The sequence below is a fragment of the Symphalangus syndactylus genome, chromosome 17 (genome assembly GCF_028878055.3).
Source record: "Symphalangus syndactylus isolate Jambi chromosome 17, NHGRI_mSymSyn1-v2.1_pri, whole genome shotgun sequence".
Classification (NCBI taxonomy): Eukaryota; Metazoa; Chordata; class Mammalia; order Primates; family Hylobatidae; genus Symphalangus; species Symphalangus syndactylus.
In genome coordinates, this window is record NC_072439.2 from 55,079,750 (window position 1) to 55,103,502 (window position 23,753).

General features: G+C 41.6%; 1 protein-coding gene and 1 long non-coding RNA gene across 2 annotated transcripts in view; both read left to right on the top strand.

The window, feature by feature from the left end:
- The first annotated feature begins 1,589 nt into the window (after positions 1-1,589).
- Positions 1,590-4,236, top strand: RAP2B (RAP2B, member of RAS oncogene family). Its single transcript, XM_063620277.1, has one exon. It carries the CDS (start codon positions 2,211-2,213, stop codon positions 2,760-2,762), a length of 552 nt encoding a protein of 183 aa, XP_063476347.1. The 5' UTR covers positions 1,590-2,210; the 3' UTR covers positions 2,763-4,236.
- A 13,684-nt stretch (positions 4,237-17,920) lies between these two features.
- Positions 17,921-23,753, top strand: part of LOC134732898 (uncharacterized) — a 28,033-nt gene continuing 22,200 nt past the window's right edge. The window contains exon 1 of the long non-coding RNA XR_010116464.1: positions 17,921-18,292. This is a non-coding gene — a long non-coding RNA (uncharacterized lncRNA). The remainder of the gene's footprint in view (positions 18,293-23,753) is intronic.

The following is a 23,753-nucleotide window of genomic DNA, read 5'->3' on the forward strand; positions in this document are numbered from 1 at the left end:
CCACGTCCCGCCCGGTTCTGTGCCCAATGACTTCACGCTGCAGACGTGCACGGAAGAAGCTTCGGCCAGGGTTTTGGAGGTTAACTAGCAAACGCAGCGTGAGTCACGGCGGCACTAGGAACTGAAACCAAGTGCTAGCCATGCCCAGGTTTACCCTCCGATGCGGACGGTGAAACCAGGGAGCAGTGACATCAGGACTGGGAGCCAGCGCTGACGCAGCTCCACCGCCTCCCTCCCCACTCTGCACCCGCCGCCGCCGCGCTCAGCCTGCAGACAGGTCTTGACATCCCTCCTCAGCGAGGAGCAAGGGAGTCGGAACAAGTCGGGGCATCTCCCTCGCACCTCCCGGGAGCGCCAGCCCAGCCAAGTCTAGCGATTGCCCGGCCCGCCAGCGAATACGCTTCCTCTGAGGCAAGCTTGGACACTCCCCTACCCCTCCGGGTGAAACGAATTCCAAGTGGCCCATTTCAGCTCCTAGCCCCCTCCCACTCCCTGCAAAAAAACTTGGCAACTCCGCGGTTTCTTGCGGACCAAAACCTGTAATTAGCCCTTTGTGCTCCCTTTAAGGGGCAGTCGTGACTGGAAACCGAGGAGTCAGACTCTCTCGAAAACACCAACAAAGAACTATATTTAGTTCTGAGCTCTCAGCCTAAATGCCTCTTATTTTTTCACTTTTACTTCAAAACGCCAGGGTTGGGGAAGTGGGAGGCAAAGGGTGGGGGAGCAACGGAGAAAGAACAGCTGTGCCTCCGCCTCTCCGCTCAATCTCTATAAATAACCAATCGCGAGCGGAGGCTACTTTTTAGCCAATGAAGCGCCCCAAAGTGATAAAGCCTTGGCGGCAGCCAATGAACAACACTTAGGGGTGTGAGACTCGCGCCCCGAGACCAATGAGTGCAGAGTCTGGGAGAGGTAATTTGAGCTAGAGTGTGGGTGTGTGGTGCAAAAGCTTCCTACTTCCAAGCCCAAAAACCTGCTCTGCGACTGAGCATGCCCTGAACTAACTGCGGGCACTCTGAGACTTCTGGATTGGGATGTAATCCGGTCTCCGGGTTTTGACCGCACCCGAGCGGGGTGGTGGGTACGACCCGCGGGACCCTGCCCCGAGAGAGCTGCAGGTACCAGAGGCTACCCTTTTCCTAGCCGGGACAGTATCTCAGACTTGGAGTACCTCTTGTTTTCTTTGTGCAAGGCTGCTGTGCAGAGTCGGTCAGAGAAGACAGAATAGCGTTTCTGTGGCGAACGGTTTAGAAAAATGTATGGGGCAGGGATCTCCGCCGGCTGCTCGTGCATTCCACGGCACCCACATGACTTCGGGTTTCCGGCCCCCAGATACACGCCCGCCCGGGACTGGGTGAATGGCGTCCTTGGGCCTTTGATAACGGGAGTTGGCAAGACCACAGCCTACTCCATCCCTGAGGCGGCCCGCCGCGCCCACATGCTTCTCGCAGAGCCGCCGCCCTTGTCCACCAGTCCCACAGATGTAAAATAAAGCGGCCTGCACGCTCCCTACAGCGTTTTCCTCGCTCCCATATACGCACACACACCCCATCTTTCAGCCAGTTCCTAACTCGCGCCACTCCCCAAACCGGACTCAAATCCGGAGCCCCGCCCACGGCCCCGCCCCCTCCCGGCCCTGCGGAAAACCAGGAGCGGCCGCTTGGGCAAGGCGCGGCCGGAACGCACTGGGCATGCTCGCCGGGGAGGGGAGGGCCGGGCTGCGCGCGGCGAGTAGGAAGCCCTCGCCCAGCAGAGGCTGTGGGAGAAAGCGCGATGGGCCGCGGCGGTGGGCGCACGTTCCGCGGGGACTCATGCCACGCTCGTCCCGGCCGGACGCGCAATTAGCAGCCACCTCCGCAGCCTGCCGCCACCGCCTGCCTGCCCTCCCGGGCTGCTGCAGCTAGGAGCTCCAGCCGTCGCCTCGCGCAGGCTGCGGGCATTGTCCGGCCGGTTCGCCGCCCGGGCTGCTGCTGCCGCCGCGGACTGCTGCGGGGCCCGGACCGGCGCCCCAGGGATACGCCGCCGCCGGCCGGCCCGGCGCCCGGCCTCCGATCGGTGGTTTCCGCCCTGCGCACTCTGGGCTGCTCTCTCCTGGGTTTTTCCTGCGTAGCTGAGGAAGGGGAAGAGAAGTCCAGCCGCCAAGCCCAGCCTTCCCCGGCGCGCAGCCCCGACGGGGCCGCGGCAGGCGCGGCGAGAGCGCTGACGGAGCCATGAGAGAGTACAAAGTGGTGGTGCTGGGCTCGGGCGGCGTGGGCAAGTCCGCGCTCACCGTGCAGTTCGTGACGGGCTCCTTCATCGAGAAGTACGACCCGACCATCGAAGACTTCTACCGCAAGGAGATTGAGGTGGACTCGTCGCCGTCGGTGCTGGAGATCCTGGATACGGCGGGCACCGAGCAGTTCGCGTCTATGCGGGACCTGTATATCAAGAACGGCCAGGGCTTCATCCTGGTCTACAGCCTCGTCAACCAGCAGAGCTTCCAGGACATCAAGCCTATGCGGGACCAGATCATCCGCGTGAAGCGGTACGAGCGCGTGCCCATGATCCTGGTGGGCAACAAGGTGGACCTGGAGGGTGAGCGCGAGGTCTCGTACGGGGAGGGCAAGGCCCTGGCTGAGGAGTGGAGCTGCCCCTTCATGGAGACGTCGGCCAAAAACAAAGCCTCGGTAGACGAGCTGTTTGCCGAGATCGTGCGGCAGATGAACTACGCGGCGCAGCCCAACGGTGATGAGGGCTGCTGCTCGGCCTGCGTGATCCTCTGAGGCGGCCGCCGCGCGCCCGCCGCGCTCTGCGCACAAAAGCCAAACGCATCCGACTCTCTAAATGTGATTTATTTCTTGCTTTGAGATTGGAGACCACTTTGCATTGGCCAGGGTGTCTTGGGAGCCCGACTGGCCTCCGCGGCCGGCGTCCCTTGCCTCCACCCTGTGCCCGAGGGGGTGTCCCGTCCTGCCCATCCGATACTCTGGTGGAAATGTGGCTCTTTGCAGCATGTACGTTTCTCCCTGATTTTGGTTGATGCATATTTCCCCGTTTAAGTAGCCGTTAGGGCGCAGTATTCGCAGCTTGACACCCACCAAGCAAAAGTTTCAGCCTGGAAAAAATGGGGGGGGAAGGGGGGGGAGGAAAAGGAGGGGGAGAAGTTGGAAATGGTTTTTTTTTTTTCTTTTTTCTTTCTTTTTTTTTTTTTTTTGGTCAACAGCCGTTTTTCTATTCCAAGTTTTAAATACATGGAAGGAAGTCCGGGAGAACCATATGAAGGAGCAGGAGGAGAGAAGGAAACTTTTTTTTCCGTTTTCCAGGAGTAGCTGGAAATTAAGATCGGGTTCCTTTTCTGCCAGCTTGGAAGGGCAACCCCATGACTGATTGCGATTCTGAGGATGTCTATGCAAAGTTGGATTCTTGTTACAGTGTATCCAATCTGAAGTATTGCACATCTGAACTGGGACTGTTAACACTGATGCCAATACAGTGTGGGGTGCCAGAAAGTGTCTGCTGATATTTGTGGAAAAAAAATCTATTTTGTTTACCTACTGTATCAAAGGGGAGTCTGGGGGAGAACGGTAGTATTTTTTTTTTTATCAGCTGTGAAAAAAATGTTACAGATCTGCACATTTTCGTGTGTACTATGGTGTGTGTGTGTGTGTGTGGTGTGTGTGTGTTTTAAGTTTAGCCTTTTGTTTTTGTTTTTTGGTTGGCAGTAACCGATTTTAATGACTAGCTTTTAAAAATACAGTACAAAGACTTTGTAAATGTGATTCAGGGCCCCCAGCACCCCTGTGTCTGCAGAGTGCCTTCAAAACTCAGCTGTTCCAGCCGGTGCCAACCTGTGAACTTCCCACCATATCCCAGAATCTGCTATTCCCCAAACCACTTCCCAGTTTCCTTTCAGTAATCTTTCTGAAGGAGCCAGGACAATAGGGCCTGTTGTTTAGTGAATTTCTTTATTATTTTCAGCCTTTAAAATGTAATTTCCATCTCTTGCAATGAATTTGTTTCCCTTTTTTTTGCTTCATTTTGTTTAAATTTTCAGGTATTTAGCTCCCCTTTCATATTATTTTTAAATTTTTTAATTACCTGTTGTAGGGTGTTCCTCCAGAAGCAAAGAGCAAAATTTTACTGTTGTGATGTACCAATTCTAACTAATTGTAATTTTTAATTTTATGCGTTTAATCATTGTCTCTTCATTTTAAGACTTTTAATACAAATGTCATTTTTAAAGAAACAAACCCAAAACTATTGTTTGTGTTTCTGTGTTTCATATTCAGTGATTTAATACAGTATCATGGCTGAGGTGGATGGGGCAGGTGCATGATACTCTTCAGAGCTATTTGTGAAATTTTAGAGACAAGTGTCTCAGTGACAAGTTGGATGACACTACTCCCAACTTTTTAAATTTGGAGAAAACCATCAAGGTCGAGGAAGCCCTGGGTATGGCCATTACCATCTGATTAGAAGATGAACAGGTATTTTGAATCTGATCTGTCATGGAACAGTTTACCTCATTGCAGGTAGGGAACAAGAGAACCCATCTATTAAAATTGCCTTAGATCTGGGAAAGTAACCATCCTTCTGGCAAAGTAGGATGGCACTTTTAAGTTTTTCTTCCTTTTTTCCTTCTGTTTATATCGCACATCAAGTCAAAGACATGTTTGGGAAAGATAGTTTTCAATTCTGAAGTTATACCTAGTGATGTTTTTTGCAGTACATTTGAATGGATTGTAGACACTGCCTCAACCCTTTTGAGGTTTTGAGTTGGAAATAGATTTAAAAGAAAACAGGCTAAGATAATATCCTTGTTCTCATTTACACCCTGCAGTTTGGACCATATTTGACCTCATAAGTTTTTCCTTTTAACAGTAGGAGGCAGTGTGAGCTTTTTATTTTTTATTTTTCTTAAGGTGGTCTTAGTAATATAACATGTTCATACGTATCAAGAGAATACTTGGTATACCTTAGGTCTGTGAAGTGTAGCTGAAATCTGAAGAGTCTTGACAAAGGGATTTACACCCTTGACAAAACCAAAAGAAATTACAGGCCACAGGTTTCTTTAAAGCTGTGTTAACATATCTTGCCTTAAAATGTGTGTGTGTGTTACTTGCTTTGCTTTTTTTTTTGCCCAAGAGGCATTTCGGTACTCCAGCAATGGAGGAAGAATAGAGAATTTTGCCTGGCGATGGTCCTACTGCCATTTTTTTTCCCACTCTGATCTCACTTAAGTTTGATATAAAACAATTGGGAGGCAATAGTATCAATATTCTAAATGTAGAAATTAAAAAATACTGTATAAATTTATGCCTTTGCAAAGATTCGTTCTTGTATTTGAATAAATTTAGTTGCTAAAGTAGATCCAAAGTGTTAAAAATGCTGAAGTCATGTCAAGTACTGTCTGGAGGGTTTTTTAAGAAAAGGCATTTGGCATTTAACTGTCTCTTGTTTTATTTTTAAGTTTTTGGAAACCTTTTGACATAAAATGCTGCCAAGTATCTAAGAAATGTATATACTGACAGAAGATATTTGAAAGTGGAAAATTGGAAATGAAATATTTTGCTGGGTGCGTTATCACCTTCGCTCAGGATTTAGTCACTTGCAGGACCTCTTTATAGGTCTTAGGATGGCAGAGCGAAGATTTTAAAATGCTTTTACTAAGTGATGTAAAATAAATGCTTTTTGGATTATCAATGAAAGCAATTTTATGTGTGCCTGAAGCAAGAAAATAGTGTTTTTGGTTTTATCCCATATTTTCTTGGCAAAATGGAGAGAAATTAGGAACGCTGCTATTTTTTTCTCAAAAATGTTTTTAAGAATATGTTCGTTTCTTTGGCAATTAAGAACCCCTTGTGGTATTAGGGTGTGAAGAGATAAGAGCATTTGTTTCAATGAAAAAGTTAGTGTTAAAGGAAGTGAGTCAGGGAGGGCGGAGTTTGTTGTAAGGCAATCACCTGTCAAAACAGAAATTGGGTGGGAAAGGAGTCTTTATCTTGGGGAGCAAAAGCTGACTTTTAAACTTGACCCCTGCTGTTTTTAAACAGCTTTTTCTTTTGGTCTCTGACAGTCAACCCAGGTTTTATGTTATGTCAAAAGGGTTATTTTTGTCCTCCTTTTTTAATAGCCTCAGGAAAGTTAAAGGTATCATCTTAGGTCTAACACTCTCTAGTCTTTGAGAGTTACGGTCCTTTCGTAGAACAATTTCCATGTTGTTAACTGTTGTAGACTTAATTGAATCACATTTTGGGACCAGATGTATTTGGGGATAGAATTCTTTAAATTTATGGGACTTCATTCTTCCTGATTACTTACTATTTCCTGTGGTTGGGAATCCTAGAATGCCTGATCTATTTTATCTGTTCAAGTAGTTTTGTTATTGTACCCTCTTTTGGGTCATATTCTAGTATTTCTCACAGGGGGTATGAGAAACAGAAAACCATATGTAGCAGCTGGTCTTGAGAAGTAGAAGCACCTTAACTGTCATAAGAGCATAGGTTTTTGTTTTTTTTTTTTCCACAACAGCTGGAATAAGTTCCTGCATTATAAATATAAAGGGAACCAAGATTTAATTTGGAGATCATCACTGTTAAAATGATACCAAACATTTGTCACAGTGTCTTATTTGGGGAAAGTTTGCTAATATAAATTTTGTCTGTGAAAATATAGTAAATTTTAAAATACTAATATAATGTGGTATTCTTGCTTGCAGTATTTTATGCAGACTATTAGGAATGATTCAATGTAACTGAACACAGAGCTAGTTCTAGGTGAGATCTTTATCTATTAACTGGATTTTGAATGTTTGAGAAGGCTATGGGGATCATCTGGTTGAAAGGTTCTCAAACTTGACCATATATCAAAATCACCTGGAGCTTAAAACATGTACTGCTGGGACCCTCCAGTTTCTTATCCAGTGGGTCTCTGGTAGGGTCTCAGTTTTCATTTCTAACAAGTTTCCAAGTGATTGTGTTACTGCTGTTCCAGGGACCACACTTTGAAAACCAGTGATCTAGACTGAACTCTGAATGAGTACTATACTGACAGCCACCTAGATATTGAGAGACACAGACTTAAGACTCATGTCACACATTTTGGAGTGCTGTCTACTACAGTTAGAGAATAATCTCTATTGAAATCTAAGCTAAAGAGGACATATACCATTTATACTAACTGTTGTGTGTGAAATAGAATAAACATTGCAGGTAGTTTTTGAACATTTTCACATTATTACAGGAACATTTTGACTATGGTTTTCAATGTTAATTCAGAAGTTGCCTTTAAATGAAAATGTGGTTAGAATAGAGGCATAGCCTAAGTGATCAGAATCAACATTCCCCTTCTCCCCAACCTAGGGAAAAAAGAAATTTGAAAAGTATGTCTTCAATAAAAGGGGACACTTTATTTGTCTTCTCTTCAACATTGAAAAACAAAGATTTTAAGTTTTCATGGCAAGGGTTCTAAAAATCATTGTGTTAGAGAATTTAAATCTTCAGATCATGGTAAGCACATGCGTATGTCTGTGACTCAGTTTCTTAGCCAGACTTCCAGGTGTTAGTTAATTCCTTCTCATTTAGTTCTACTGTAATCCATTCTGGGAAAATGCATACCACAAAACTGTGTATCTTGCAGCTTCTTTCGTTATGCATCTTAATTCCCTCAGAAGATCCCATAACTTTATGTTAAAGATCTGGGTTTTTAAAGACAGTTTGGGGGCCTTCTAAAGAAACAATAGTAGATCTAATTACAAGTAGTGGATTGCTTACTTCAAATTTCTCTTTTACAATTTAGAAAGTTTAGTACCAGTTTGTAGGCTGAGGGAGTAATAGCTACTATTTAGATGCTAAGAAGAATATTATCATGCTTGGGTGGGGAAGAAAGGCCCTTACTCAAATCTCCATTTTCATTTTTAATGCTTCCTGGACTTCAGTTATTTTCTTGCTTTTGCCTCAAGAATAATAAATGTTTTTGGTTAAAATTTTTTTTGTTCAACCCTGTTGTTACTGTCATTTTCATAGCACAATAGTCTACAGCTCTCTATAGTAGCTTAATAGCTATTTGCTGAATGAATGGAACATGGAGTGTTACATCTGAAACTATTCTATTAGAAGGTGAAAAGTGTTGATTGAAGAATGGTAAGATTTTATCTTCCCTACCCATGATAAATTTATTAAGGTTGTCTTTGGAGCTATGTCTTCCATTCCAACTACACAGAAATAAAAATTTTTTTTAAGTTTAGTTTGCCCATCTGATAAAGGAACATTCCTGTATGCTATTCTAAGGTTCATTTTCAACAAAAGTTACAGACATTTATGGGTGATAGTTTGAGATCTATGACAGTTTTAGGGAGCTCCATAATCAAAAGGCTATTGCTGGTGATAGTACAATGAAACGCTGACTTCAGTATATTTTTATCTTGGCTTTCATTTTACGGTTATTTCTACTACTGTTAATATGGACTAATACTTGATTTTGTGAACCTGTTTTAATTTTAGGGTTATATTTATGTTGGAATAATATATTTTAAAAGTGTCCTATACTATGAATTTATTTGCCATATATAAGACAATCAGAATTATCTGGTAGTTTATTCTAATCCTGGTTAATAATCATTAGGACTAAACTATTTACATTAAAGAAGGAAAAAACAATGAGACGATAATTTTTTTTTTTTTCTTTGAGACGGAGTTTTGCTCTGTTGGCCAGGCTGGAGTGCAATGGCGTGATCTCGGCTCACTGCAACCTCCGCTTCCTGGGTTCAAGCAATTCTCCTGCCTCAGCCTTTCGAGTAGGCGGGACTACAGGCGCCCGCCAGCACTCCCGGCTAATTTTTGTATTTTTCGTACAGACAGCATTTCACCATACTGGCCAGGCTGGTCGTGAACTCCTGACCTTGTGATCTGCCCACCTTGGCTTCCCAAAGTGCTGGGATTACAGGTGTGAGCCACCGCACCCAGCCTTTTTTTTGAGATGGAGTCTGGCTCTGTTGCCCAGGCTGGAGTGCAGTGGAGTGATCTCGGCTCACTGCAACCTCTGCCTCCCAGGTTCAAGCTATTATCCTGCCTCAGCCTCCTGAATAGCTGGGATTACAGGCGTGCACCACCACGCCCGCCTGATTTTTGTATTTTTAGTAGAGATGGGGTTTCACTACATTGGTAAGGATGGTCTTGAACTCCTGACCTTGTGCTCCACCCACCTCAGCCTCCCAAGAGTTGGGATTACAGGTGTGAGCCACCGCACCCAGCTGAGATGATAATTTTATTAAAAAAAAAAAAAAATTGTAGAGACAGGGTCTTGCCATGTTGCCCAGGCTGGTCTCAAATTCCTGGGCTCAGGAGATCTTCCCTTCTCAGCCCCCCAAAGTGCTGGGATTACAGGCCTAAGCCGCTGCATCCAGCCAGGAGTGACAATTTCTAAAGCCTTAATTAGTGAAATGGTTTGTTTTGAGAGGCAGAAATGGCTAAGTGGCATAGACATGCAGGAAAACCAAAATGGGCCTTATGGCTATTGAAATTATGAGTGTTGATCTGTAATTGGAGAAGACAGCTATTTGCATTCTTTCTTATCCAATTGACTAAACTTATTCATTTTAAAATGAATTATCTTGCAAAATTATGTGTGGTTAAGTTTGTCAGAGGATTGAAAACATGGTTGGTTTACTTGTGGTAATTGTGAAAAATTGCAAAGGTAGCAAAATTTTTAAAAAGATGGAAAAGATGCCTTGTGAATACAGGTGTCCCCAAAAGGCCTGAGACCAACCTTAATTATCAAGAATATGGTTGCAGTGGAAGTTGGTAAACAGCTGAAATTGATTCATTGATTATTCAACACTTACTGAGCACGTACTACTATTATTAATAGCTGTGCCGTGAGCACTAATACTTAAAAGAGGAAGTCAGGTGAGGCACAACAGCTTTATGCTCTTTTTCACTATAATCTGTGAAATAGTGTGTATTAAACAATAATAGTATATGGAAAAGCACATCTACATGTGTCATCAGTTATAATACTGTGGGGCTGTTTGGCAGACAATAGAGTAGATAAATTTATTGAACATTGGGCCTTTGAAAGGTATGTGGAAATTGTAAATAAAAATGGATTCCATGAATTTCAAATAATAATTGTTCTGTTGTATGTGAAACTGTGTAATAAGATTGTCATTTTATTTACTTTTCTGCATCATTTTCAACTTCATTTTTGAGATTGGCTAAAATTGAATACTTACAAGAGGAAATGATTTTACTTTTATATTTTCATGTCCAAGGGAAGAGGAAAACATGAAGAAAACAGATTTATAAGATTTATTCACAAGGCCAGGCATGGTGGCTCACGCTGTAATCCCAGCAGTTTGAGAGGCCGAGGCAGGTGGATCACGAGGTCAGGAGTTCAAGACCAGCCTGGCGAAGATGGTGAAACCCCGTCTCTACTAAAAATACAAAAATTAGCCGGGCATGGTGGGAGATACCTGTAATCTCAGCTACTCAGGAGGCTGAGGCAGAATCGCTTGGACCTGGGTGGCAGAGGTTACAGTGAGCCAAGATCGCACCACTGCCCTCCAGCCTGGCTGATAGAATGAGACTCCATCTCAAAAAAAAAAGTAAAATTAAATTTATTCACTTACATTTTTCTTCAGTGAGGAAACCAAAGGGAAAGATAATTTAGGTTATATTCTGAAAGAAATAAACAGTCACTGGCTTTCAGGTTCTTCATGTAAAGAAGATTCAGGACAAGATATTTCTTTTGAAAAAGATAATCTTATAAAAATGAGTGTGCCAAAGAGTTAAGTTGACATTTTAAGTAAGTTAATATTTTACACAAAAGCTCTTCTTCTCTTACCTCTCATGCTTACTGGAAGAAAGCAACCAGCACAGAGAAAGAAATGTTGGGTAACAAGCTGGAAGAGATAACAATAATAGCAGTTATTGTAAAGCCATATGAATTGAAGGGTGGGGTTGTGATTATTAACCTCCTGCGGTTTGCAAGATGATTTCTAGCCACCATTTTGTATAGACTGTCTCATGAATTTAACAACATACTTTTTAAATGTGGAATGTTACAGAATTGTAGGGGTAGCAGAATCGTTTATGTGAAGGTACTTAATTAAAAAAAATTTTGACTGCCATTGAACCATTTATGAAATGCAAATTTATTAAAGTTTCATAGCTTGAGTAAGGGTTTTAATATTTTATATGTTATCTGGCCATTTATAAAGTTTTCAAAATCTGGTTATTCATGAACTCAGAATATTCTAATATTATTTAATATTATACATATTAATATAATACTTTAGATATTCTCTTTAGAGGCTAACATATTGATTTATGTCTTCTTCAAGAAAAGAGGCTCTATAGAGATCTGTACTAGCATAATCCTATAAGAATATATATTTCAAGAAAACATAGTTTAAATTACATTTTAGATAGCTTTGAATTTAACCTTTTCAGTAGATAATAGAATTACAAGTATATTTCAATATTATTCCTCATGGAGTAGAAAAAGTATTGAGCCCTGAGTTTTTTTACTGAGTTTAGGTATCTTATCTTTACTTAGTCATACTGGCTGGGTGTGGTGGCTCATGCCTATAATCCCAGCACTTTGGGAGGCCAAGGTGGGAGGGTTGCTTGAGCCCAGGAGTTCAAGACCTGCCTGGACAATATAGAGAGAACTTGTCTCTACAGAATAAATAATTAATTATTTAGCCATATTACCTGTTTTTTTCTTTCTTTTGTATATCGTTTCATTCATCCACATCTGGTTTATGCAAATGGTTCTCTAATGTAATCCACATCAATTGATTAAAAAAACGAAGAACTGTTTGACTGATGGCTATATAAATGTGCTTTTTGACATATTTTTCCACTATATTTGAGGTGCAGACTGAGACAGATCCATCCAGAGATCATTGCCTCCTAAACAGACATAACCTTTAGGTTTGGGCATAAGCACTGTTTTGGTTTTGAAAGTGATGAATGAAGTTTTCTAGAAAATGAATTAGATTGTAGGAATATTCATCTTAATATACTTCAAACTGTGGAAAAATATTTGCAGACCATCTCTTCTTCCTCACTAATCTTGTGCTGAAGTAAAAAAAAATGAGAAATAAGCTAAATGCATCTCTAAGAAAGTATCGTATCGTGAAAGGCAGAGTAAACAACAGTGAGAAACCTAAGAAGCAAAATTGTTTTTCTGCATTTTTGTACAAACGAGCTTTTATTTTGTTATTGAGGAAGTATAAATAATGGTAAGGGTAATGAAATATTTTTCTGAATCATTTTGTTAGCATTCAGCAGGAGGTCTTTGTACTGTTTCCTAGTTGCTTAGACATAAGAATGTGATGGAGCTGAGACGGGGGAATAAACTGCAGGCCGAGGTGGAATTGTTCTTCAGCTCACACCTCCACTCCTATGTTCCTCCAATACTAGAGGATTTCCTTGTGTTCAGAGTTGTGATCTGCTGTGACTCAAGACTGAGGCTCAGGGCTCCTCCTGGCCAAAGGTGAAGAAGCCTATGGGACGCGGTGATACTGCTGCTGTAATAAATTGGACTCAAGGCAGGATTTCTCAACCTTGTCCCTGTTCACATTTTGAGCTAGGTAATTTGTTGTGGAGGCTGTCCTACGCATTTTAGTATGTTCAGCAGCAGCCCTGGCCCCTACCCACTCAATGCCAGTATCATCCTCCCCACCCCAGTCGTGACAATCAAAAGTGTCTGCAGACATTGTCCCTGGGAAGGGGGAGGGCAAAATAGTCCCCGGTTGAGAACCACTCCTCTAAACTAGACCTTGTGTGGATGAAGGAGGCATAAACCAGAGAGGAGGTTTGAGCATTAGAGTAAACTAGCAGCAGTTAAGACTTCCCTTTCCCCAGAGCATTGCAATTCATGCTTCTCTTTAAACATAATAACGCTTTTTTTTTTTTCCTAGACTGAGCTTCTGTCACCCAGGCTGGAATGCAGTGACGCGATCTCGGCTCACTGCAACCTCCACCTACCAGGTTCAAGTGATTCTCCTGCCTCAGCCTCCTGACTAGCTAGGATTACAGGTGCACCACCACGCCCGACTAATGTGTGTATATTTTGTAAAGACGTGGTTTCTCCATGTTGGCGAGGCTGGTCTTGAACTCCTAACCTAAGGTGATCTGCCTGCCTCAGCCTCCAAAAGTGCTGGGATTACAGACGTAAGCCACCACGCCCGGCCTACAACACTATTGTGCTTCTGACAATATAACTTTGGTCAGTTCATTAAATCCACACCTAAGAGAAATGCGTAGTATTCAGGGATTAACATTTGTTGGAAATTTTGGTTCTCTGGAGGGAGAAGGAATATTCAAAAGAGGAGTGTGTTCTGGTTGGGGTGATGAACTTGGATGGCCAGAGATTATCTCTGGGAAGCCTGATGACTAAGCAGAGAGGCCTGTGTGTTAAGTATGAGAAGTCCTGAAGGGGAGGTTGAGAGCAACTATGTTGCAGTTTTGTTTCTTGCCCCCTTAAGTCTTTCCTGGGAGACAGTTGGAAGGTGCTCATCCTTTACTCATCTTCCTCCAGTTCACCTCATAGCCTCTTCCCAGCCCACTCCAGGCTTCTATTCAATACCTGACCTCCCTGCTGGGATAGAAAGGATGCACTTTATGCATTCTGTCCTTCTTTATTTTCATTTTTACAATTAGCTCCTTCTGTCCCCTCCCCTCCCCTCCCCTCCCTCCCATCCTTCCTAACAAATAACAGTGTGTCCCGGGTGACTCCTGCTGCTTAACTTCACACACCTACCTGTGCCCAGACCTCTCAGCAAGGCTGTCAAGAAGGGGGCAGCAGAGACAGTAGTGATTAGTGATTGCGTTGTAATAAAGTGCCTCGAATCTGACAGCCTGTGGTTAGCACATACAGGGTGGCTGCCAACCCCTGGAATACAGTATTAAGTATACTGTTAGCAAGTTCGTTAGTGTGGAATTAACTCAATGATCATGGATCTTTAATTTACTGTGAATCAGACATGGTTGTTTTTGTCCTTAAGTTTTAAATGAAATGGACATTTAAAAACCTATGCAGCATATTCCTAAGCTTTCAGCAATCACACTATTAGCCACCCTACCTGTTGGGACAATTATGATTCTGCATTTTACAGGGGGCACATTTGGAAATTAAACATTCCTAGTATATAGTGAATGTCAAAGTTTTTTTGTTCGTTTTTTTTTTTTTTTTTTTTTTGAGATGGAATCTCGTTCTGTCACCCAGGCTGGAGTGCAGGGGCACAATCTCGGCTGACTGCAGCCTCTGCCTCCCGGGTTCCAGTGATTCTCCTGCCTCAGCCTCCCGGGTAGCTGAGATTACAGGCACGCACCACTGCGCTCTGCTAATTTTTGTATTTTTAGCAGAGATGGGGTTTCACCATGTTGGCCAGGCTGGTCTCAAACTCCTGGCCTCAGGTGATCGTCTCACCTCAGCCTCCCAAAGTGCTAGGATTACAGGTGTGAGGCACCATGCCCGGCCTAAGCCACTGAGCACAGCCAAAATTTTGTGAATGAGCAAGAACAATCTCAAGTCCACCAAAAGGTTCTAACCAACTAGAATAATTTTTATAAACGAGGTAGGTAATAAATGAAATAATTCTTTACAATATAAAAAAACTGTTTGATTAAAGTGAGTGATTTGAGTAGCTAAAACTTGCTTTTCAAATTTAGGAATAGTCTTGTATTAGAATGGATGATGTAGGTAGAAATATTTTATCTGTAATGTCTGTATAAATTGAAAATGGAAACATAATTTTTTAAAAAAAAACTTAGATTCAGGGGATACGTGTTTGAGGATGCAGATTTGTTACATGGGTATATCGGGTGATGCTGGGATTTAGGCTTCTAGTGAACCCATCACACAACTAGTGAATGTAGTACCCGATATGTACATTTTCAGGTCCTGCCTCCCTGCTTCCCTCCCTCTTTTAGGAGTCCTAGTGTCTATTGTTTCCATCTTTATGTGTATGTATACCCAGTGTTTAGCTCCCACTTTTAACTTAGACGTGTAGTATTTGATTTTCTGTCTCTGCATAAATTCGCTTAATGGCCTCCAGCTGCATTCATGATGCTGCAAAGGACATGATTTTGGTTTTGTTTTTTTATGGCTGCATTGTATTTCGTGGTTTATGTGTACCATATTGTCTTTATCCAATTCACCATTGATGAATACAGGTTGATTCCATGACTTTGCTATTGCCAATAGTGCTGCAGTGCTGCGATGAACATACAAGTGCAGGTTTCCTGTTTTTTTTTTTTTTTTTTTTTTTTTTTTTTTGTGGGGCAGGGACAGAGTCTCCTTCTATCATTCAGCCTGGAGTGTAGTGGCGTGATCATGGCTCACTGCAACCTTGAACTCCTGGGCTCAAGTGATCTTCTTGCCTCAGCCTCTGAGTAGCTGGGACTATAGGCATGTGCCACCATACCTGGCTAATTATTTTTAATTTTTTATAGAAACAAGGTCTTGCTGTGTTGCCCAGGTTGGTCTCAAACTTCTGGGCTCAAGCAGTCCCCTTGTTTCAGCCTCCCAAAAGAGTGGGATTATAGGTGCAGGCCCCCAAACTGAGCCAAGGTGTCAAACAATTTTTTTTTCCTTAGGATAGACACCCAGTAGTAGTATTGCTGGGTAGAATGGTAGTTCTATTTTTAGTTATTTGAGAAATTTTCATACTGTTTTCCATAGAGGTTGAACTAATTTACATTCCCACCAATGGTGTATAAGCATTCCTTTTTCTCTACATCCTCTCCAACATCTGTTATTTTTTTACTTTTTAATTATAGCTATTCTGATTGGTGTAAGATGGTATTTCATTGTGGTTTTATTTTGCATTTCTCTGATGATTAAGGATGTTGAGCATTTTTTCTTGTTCGTGGGCCATTTATATGTCTTCTTTTGAGAAGTGTCTGTTCATGTCATTTGCCCCTTTTTAATGGGGTTGTTTTTTTCTTTTTGATTGGTTTACGTTTCTTATAGATTCTAGATATTAGTCCTTTCTTGGATGCATAGTTTACAAGTATTTTCTCACATTATGTAGATTGAATGTTTATTCTGTTGATTGGGAAACATAAGATTTAATTGGTTATGTGATCACAATTAACAGAGAAAACAGATTTCCTTTTTTTTTTTTCTGTTTTCTTCTTTTATAATCATCTGTGTTGTTTTGCAGCATTTTTTCCTTATCTTTAGGTTTTATTGGCTTTGAGGAGTGTTATATTTTCTTTCTAATTAAAAAGTCTAGACTGGGCACAGTGGCTCACGCCTGTAATCCTGGCACTTTGGAAGACTGTGGCAGGCGGAACACTTGAGGTCAGGAGTTTGAGACCAGTTTGGCCAACATGGTGAAACCCCGTCTCTACTAAAAATACAAAAATTTAGCTGGGTGTGTTGGTGCACGCCTGTAATCCCAGCTACTCAGGAGGCTGAGGCAGGAGAATAGCTTGAACCTGGGAGGCGGAGGTTGCAGTGAGCTGAGATCACACCAGTGCACTTCAGCCTGGGCGACAGAGCAAGACTCTGCATCTGAAAACAAACAAACAAACAAACAATAAATAAAAAGTCTATATTGAGAAAATATTCACTTATGTATCACTGTATCTAGTAGCCAAGAAAATATATGTATTAAATTGAAACAATTGTGCAGGGTGTTTTACAATGTCATTATTTGCATTTATGTTTTATAGCCTGGGAATAATTTTTAATGCAACATTTTCAGTGGAAATGAAATTCACCCTTTGATTAATTATAATTTATTATTTTTAAAATGTAATAATTATTTTTAAAAGTATTATCTCTGTCTATTTCCATTTTATAGCAAACTTACTAATAATTTTTCTGTTTAAACTTTTTTACTCAGAAGAGTATCACTTTATGAGTAGGACCAAAAAGAAAAAGAATGTATGTGAATTCCCTGAAGTCACTGTGTAGTTGTTTGCATTGATCAAGGTGGTGATAATTTTGGCAAAATATTTGCCCTCTTTAATACAAGTAATATAATTATTAATAATTGATTTGTACTGGCCAGTAGGGATGCATAAAAAATGTATTCAGAATGGCATGTTGTAAACAATTTTGTATAATGAATAGAGTAGATAATACAGCAGAAACAAATAAACCAGGCCGGTTGTGGTGGCTCACGCCTGTAATCCTAGCACTCTGGGAGGCTGAGGCTGGAGGATCACTTGAGCTCAGGAGTTTCAGACCAGCCTGGGCAAGAAGGAAGGTCTAGGGCTGAAGGCTATTGTTCAGATTCATTTGTCTCACGGGGTGTTCCCTTGATGTGATACTCACCCCCTCTTCCTATGGATGTGGCTTCTTGAGAGCCCAGCTGTAATGACTGTTATCTCACTCCTGGATCTAGCCACTAGGCAAGTCGACCAGGCTCCGGGCTGGTACTGGGGGTTGTCTGCACAGAGTCCTGTGAGGTGAACCATCTGTGGGTCCCTTGGCCGTGCATACCAGCACAGTATTTGGGGTGTCTCCCAGGTCCTGCAGGAGCAATCTGTTTCCTTCAGGAGTCTGTGGGTCCCCCAGGTTTCCTGATTTATTCCTGCAGTCATTCTGGAGCAAAAATTCATGATGAGAGCCTCCACACACTGCTCTGTCTGTCCGAGTTGGAGCTGCAATCTAGTCCTGCCTCCCGTTTGTCATGATCCTATGTGCATTTTAGAGCAAAGATGAAATCTGTATGAAACTTACCTAAAAAATTGATCTTTCAGTGTATTTTTCTTTTGGTATTTTAAAAAAATATATAGTTCACTTAAATAGAGTTAAAGCTTTTGTCCAAAATACTAAGTTATGGTTTGCATAGCAACCATAATTCGCTTCTTACATAACTGTCTGCTTCATGCCATAGTGAATATATGTAATATATTCAAACATATCTTTCCTTAGATTAAATGTGTAGTTCTTAAGAATAGAAGGTTGAGGAAGGTCAAAGGCAAACTGGTGTTTGTAGAATTTGAAAATTAAGAACAGGTAGGTTGCTAAGTAATTGAAGTGTTTACTTAGAACTGCAGCCATAATGTTTTACTGTTTTGAACTAGGAAAAATGATGTTAAAATGCACATTTAAATTCATGATGTATAGAACTCATGAATGAGATTTCTTCGCTCATTAGACACTATAGATACTGAATGATTTTTTGTTGTTGTTGTTTTTGAGATGGAGTCTTGTTCTGTCACCCAGGCTGGAATACAGTGGCACGATCTCGGCTCACTGCAAGCTCTACCTCCCAGGTTCAAGTGATTCTCCTGCCTCAGCCTCCCGAGTAGCTGGGACTACAGGTGCATGCCACCACACCCAGGTAATTTTTTGTTTTGTTTTGTTTTTGAGATGAAGTCTCACTCCGTCGCCCAGACTGGAGTGCAATGGCGCAATCTCGGCTCACTGTAACCTCCACCTTCTGGGTTCAAGAGATTCTCCTGCCTCAGCCTCCAGAGTAGCTAGGATTACAGGCACCCGCCATCATGCCCGGATAATTTTTGTATTTTTAGTAGAGATAGGGTTTCACCATATTGGCCAGGCTAGTCTTGAACTCGTGACCTCAGGTGATCTGCTCACCTTGGCCTCCCAAAGTGCTGGGATTACAGGCATGAGCCACTGCACCCAGCCTAATTTTGTATTTTTAGTAGAGATGGGGTTTCACCATGTTGGTCGGGCTGGTCTCAAACACCTGACCTCAAGTGATCCACCCGCCTCTGCCTCCCAGAGTGCTGGGATTACAGGCATGAGCCACTGCTCCCGGCCAATTTTTGTATTTTTAGTAGAGAGGGGTTTCACCATGTTGGCCAGATTGGACTCAAACTCCTGACCTCAGGTGATCCACCTGCCTCGGCCTCCCAAAGTGCTGGGATTACAGGCGTGAGCCACCAAGTCCTGCTGATACTGAATGATTTTTATTATTTATTTCCATCACTAGAAGTTAAACCTACTTGGGCAAGGACTTTGACTTACTCTTTTATCTCCAGTGTCTAGAACAGAAGCTGGTGCAAGTCAGTACTCAGTATTTGTTGAATGAATGAATGAGTGAAAAAATTATTGATAAGGGGAAAGAAAGTAATTTTGACTGCAACACTAAAAATAAATTACAATTACCAGAAGAATTGGAATGCCTGTATTTCAAAGCTCTGGGTCAACTTCAGGCAAATATTTATTATAGAATGAAAATTTGTAGCCGGGCGCTGTGGCTTATGCCTGTAATCCTAGCACTTTGGGAGGCAGAGTAATCCCAGCACTTTGGGAGGCAGAGGCGGGTGGATCACGAGGTCAGGAGTTCGAGATCAGCCTGGCCAACATGGTGAAACCCTGTCTCTACTAAAAATACAAAAATTAGCCGGGCGTGGTGGCATGTGCCTGTGGTCCCAGGTACTCAGGAGGCTGAGGCAAGAGAGTTGCTTGAACCCGGGAGGTTGCGGTTGCGGTTGCGGTGAGCCAAGATGGCACCACTGCACTTCAGCCTCGGTGACAGAGTGATACTCCATCTCAAAAAAAAAAAAAAAAAGAAAAAGAAAAGTTGTAGGCTGTTCTTTATCAGTTCTGAAAACTTATAGCTTGGAATGGCAATGCTCATAATTATAGTGTTAATTGGACTTAAACTTTTGTACAGTTGTCAAAAGCAAAGTCGAAATAGTTTCAGAATTTTGAGGAAAGAAGTATACTGCGTTGTTTTATAGACCTGTGTCCTCTTCTGTGCTGGTTTTCTAAGTGCAGGTGTGCCTTGGTTTATACAGTGGATATGATTCTGAAAAAGCTAAATATCAAAATTAAATCATATTTAAAAACTTGCTATGTTTTAACCATTCAGATTTGTATTATAACACTCTCACACTGGAATTTTCCCTTTCTTGCCCTTCCTTCCTTGCTCCCTCCCTCCCTTTATTCTCTTTCTTCCCTTTAATTTTTTTCTTTCTTTCTTCTTTTTCTTAGATGGGATCTCACTCTGTCACCCAGGTGGGAATGCAGTGGCACCATTTCAGCTCACTGCAACCTCCACCTCCCAGGCTCAAGGGATCCTCCCACCTCAGCCTCCCGAGTAGCTGGGACCACAGGTGCATGCCACCACGCCCAACTAATTTTTTGCATTTTTTAGTAGAGATGGGGTTTCACCATGTTACCCAGGCTGGTCTCTAACTCCTGAGCTCAAGTGATCTGCCTGTTTCGGCCTTCTAAAGTGCCGGGATTACAGGCGTAAGCTATTGCACCTGGCCTCACACAGGAATTTTCTACGCACCTGATGAGGTATGCTTGTGGCAGTGGTTCTCAAAGTGGGGTCCTGGAACCAGCAGCATCAGTAGCACTTTGTTGAATATGCAGATTCTCAGGTCCCACCTCAGACTTAATCAGAAACACTGAGGGTGGGGACTAATAATTTTTACCCTCCAAGTTCTTTTATTCATGGTGGTGTTTGAGAATCACTGCTTGATGAGATATAGAAATAAAAACTTGTTAATGGATGGTGGCTGTTTTGTAGACAAGATAAAGACATATGCACAAATGACAGTAATAACTAATAAAAGTGACATTTGCCATAAGATGGTCATAAAGTGCAACTGGAATTTGGGGGAGATGTGATTACTTCATTATGAACATGATATCCTCCATTCATTCATTCATTCATTCGTTCATTGAGGCATTCTAGGTCCTAAGACTAAGTAAGGCACAGTATTTGACTTAACAAGCTCATAAACAGGTGGTTCTCCTTGCTAATTACCACATGGCTAGATCACACAATCCAATGATCTCCACACTTAAAAGTGCATTTGAATCACTTGGCAGGCTTATTAAAACACAAACTGCCGAACCCCATGCCCAGAGTTTCTGGTTCGGTAAATAGGTGGGTGCTAAAAAGTAGCATTTCCAAAAATTTTTCAGGAGATACTGATGCCGTTTGTCCAGGGTTTGCAATTTGAGAATCACTGATATAGTCAGTAATTTAAAGACAGTAGTACTAATGCCCAGAAATACGACTTTGTTTAACAAAGCTGGCCTAAGCTAGAAATGAAACCGGATTCCCAGTTCAACATAACCTCTACTGCAGCCTGCCTTTGTGACCCCTGAAAGAGGATGCCTGCTTGATCTCACAGGGATTCTAACACTTACAGGAGAGTAAAGAATGGATGACTTTATGATACTTCATCTGTCTCATTTTTATGTTGTATTTTAATTTCTTATTCCAAAATCAGCCATGTTTCTGACATCTACAATGAGATGGTTCACAGTTGTGAACCATCAAGCTCTCCATTCTGTGTAGGGAGATCTGATCTGTACATAAAAGTAACATTTGAATTACAGTATCACCTTGAAAAGAGTAATACATAATATATTTTATTATCTTCCTGATAATAGGAGGTTTTGAGGACAAAGATCATTAATTACAAAATATTTCTCTCTTGTACCTCTCTGTTAGATGACTGTGAAACTTACAAAAGACCATGTTTGTTGAGAGAAAGGCATAAAAATATGTACTAGGAGACAAATCAGAGGAGATAATAGTCTGTGGGTTCTTTGCTGATAATTCACTCTATTTCAAAAGTATGTGTGGTTTATCCATAAATCCATGATTAAGTTCTCTAACTCTGTAATTTAGAGAAAACATATTAATCTTTTTTGAATGGAGATAAAGATAGATTCCCCCAAATTTAATTAATCTACTTTGCATCCTTGAATAATTACATGAAAAACTCAGACCCCTCAGCATAAATTATGTAATTGCATTTCAAATGATAATGTGGAAGAATTGGGCATGGATGAAAATAATATATTCTGAATTGTATAATGACTTCGATCATTTAAAAATATTTTTAATTACTTTTATTTTAAGTCAAGTATTTTAAGGGAACTATTTTGATGATTTGAAGGTGAGCACTGAGAAAGACTAGAAATGAGGACGAGAAGTAGTGGCTTGATGGTATTTTAGTCTCAATAGATGAATTCTGGTGGATATTGGATGGTTGGTTTGCTTAATCCTATAGTGACTAATGGCCTATCAAGGGATGAGAACGTATTTTACACACTTATTTCCTAAATATATGTGCTAATTTCCTACCATGGAATCAATGCTATTACATAAAGGATAGGGAAAATCTCTCTGTGTTTAGGTTTCTCCTCTCCCCTGCAGTTAATCTCCCCTTTCTCCCATTTTGTCAAATAGGGTATAAAATATGTTAAGACTCCAACGCAGTTAAATCTTAGGCACTTTCACTTGTCACAGTCATCACCCAGTCTCCCAAATTAAAGAGCAGCTGTTCAGATTCTCTTGGGTAGGACATGATGAGTCTTATTTCCTACTTCCTGTGGAGCTCAGTTTAAACTATTTCTGATCCTCTAGAACTTGAGGTAATCATCTACTCTGTAAAAGAAGACAAAAACTCAATATTAGTTTCTTGAGTAATTTGGATGACCATTTATTGCTTTCATCCTGAGAACAACTGGTTTATTTTGCCTCCAAATATAGCATTCTTAGAATTGCCTGAAAGAATTTATTTCATGTACCTATGTTGCATTGCTAGAAATAGCATAAGGTTTCTACCCCTTGTGAAATAAAGCCAGATAATTGGGTGATCTCTTTAAAAAAAAAAAAAAAAAAAAAGAGTTTCTATGTTTTCAGTAATCCCACTTCGGCAGAAAGCTGTTTTCTGATGCAGTTTAACTCAGTTTTCTGAAATTGGCTTCTTGGGCTCTGAAAAGAAAAAGAAAAGTGACGGTTGAGTGAGAGGGAAGAGAGAATTTTAACTAAGGATGAACTGGATCTCTAATAGGTTTTTTCCCTTCTATCTACTTTTCCTGCAAGTGGAGGTTTAGGGGAAATTTTAGTTTTGAAGTGCCTTTCAGCCCAGATTTCCTGGCTTTTAAGTATATAGAGTAATTTCATCACGAAATCCACTTGATTTCATTATTATGTAAAAATCAGGGTGGCAGTGGGGGGTTTGGGGGTGGGTGGTGACTCACACCCTTAATCTCAGCAGTTTGGGAGGCTGAGGTAGGAGGATCATTTGAACTCAGGAGTTCAAGACCAACCTGGGCAACATAGTGAGACCTCAGTCTCTACTAAAAATAAAAAAATAAAAGAAATAGCCGGGCATGGTGGCACATGCCTGTACTTCCAGCTACTGGAGAGGCTCAGGTGGGAAGATCACTTGAGCCCAGAAGTTCAAAATTGCAGTGAGTTATGATTGCACTACTGCACTCCAGCTTGGGCAATAGAGTGAGACTTGTCAAAAAAAAAAAATAAAAAAAGGAAGAAAGAAAGAAAAGAACAAAAAGTAAAAAGAAAAGAAAAGAGAAAAAAGAAAAGGACAGGGTGTGGTGGCTCACGCCTGTAATCCCAACACTTTGGGAGGCCAAGGCAGGCGATCACTTGAGATCAGGAGCTTGAGACCAGATGGCCAACATATTGAAACCCTGTCTCTACTGAAAATACAAAAATTAGCTAGGTGTGGTGGCGGGCACCTGTAATCCTAGCTACTCGGGAGGCTGAGGCAGGAGAATCACGGAACCTGGGAGGTGGAGGTTGAAGTGAGCCAAGATCATGCCTCTGCACTCCAGCCTGGGCAACAGAGCGAGACTCAGTCTCAAATAAATAAATAAATAAATAAATAAATAAAATAAAATAAAGAACCAGATGTTTCTAATATTAGTGTGTCAGATTGTTTTACCATTGTAGCTCAAACTTTAATATGCATGTAAGTCACCCAGATATTTTTCTTTTTTTTTTTTTCTTTTTTTTTTTTTTTTTTTTTGAGACGGAGTCTCGCTCTGTCGCCCAG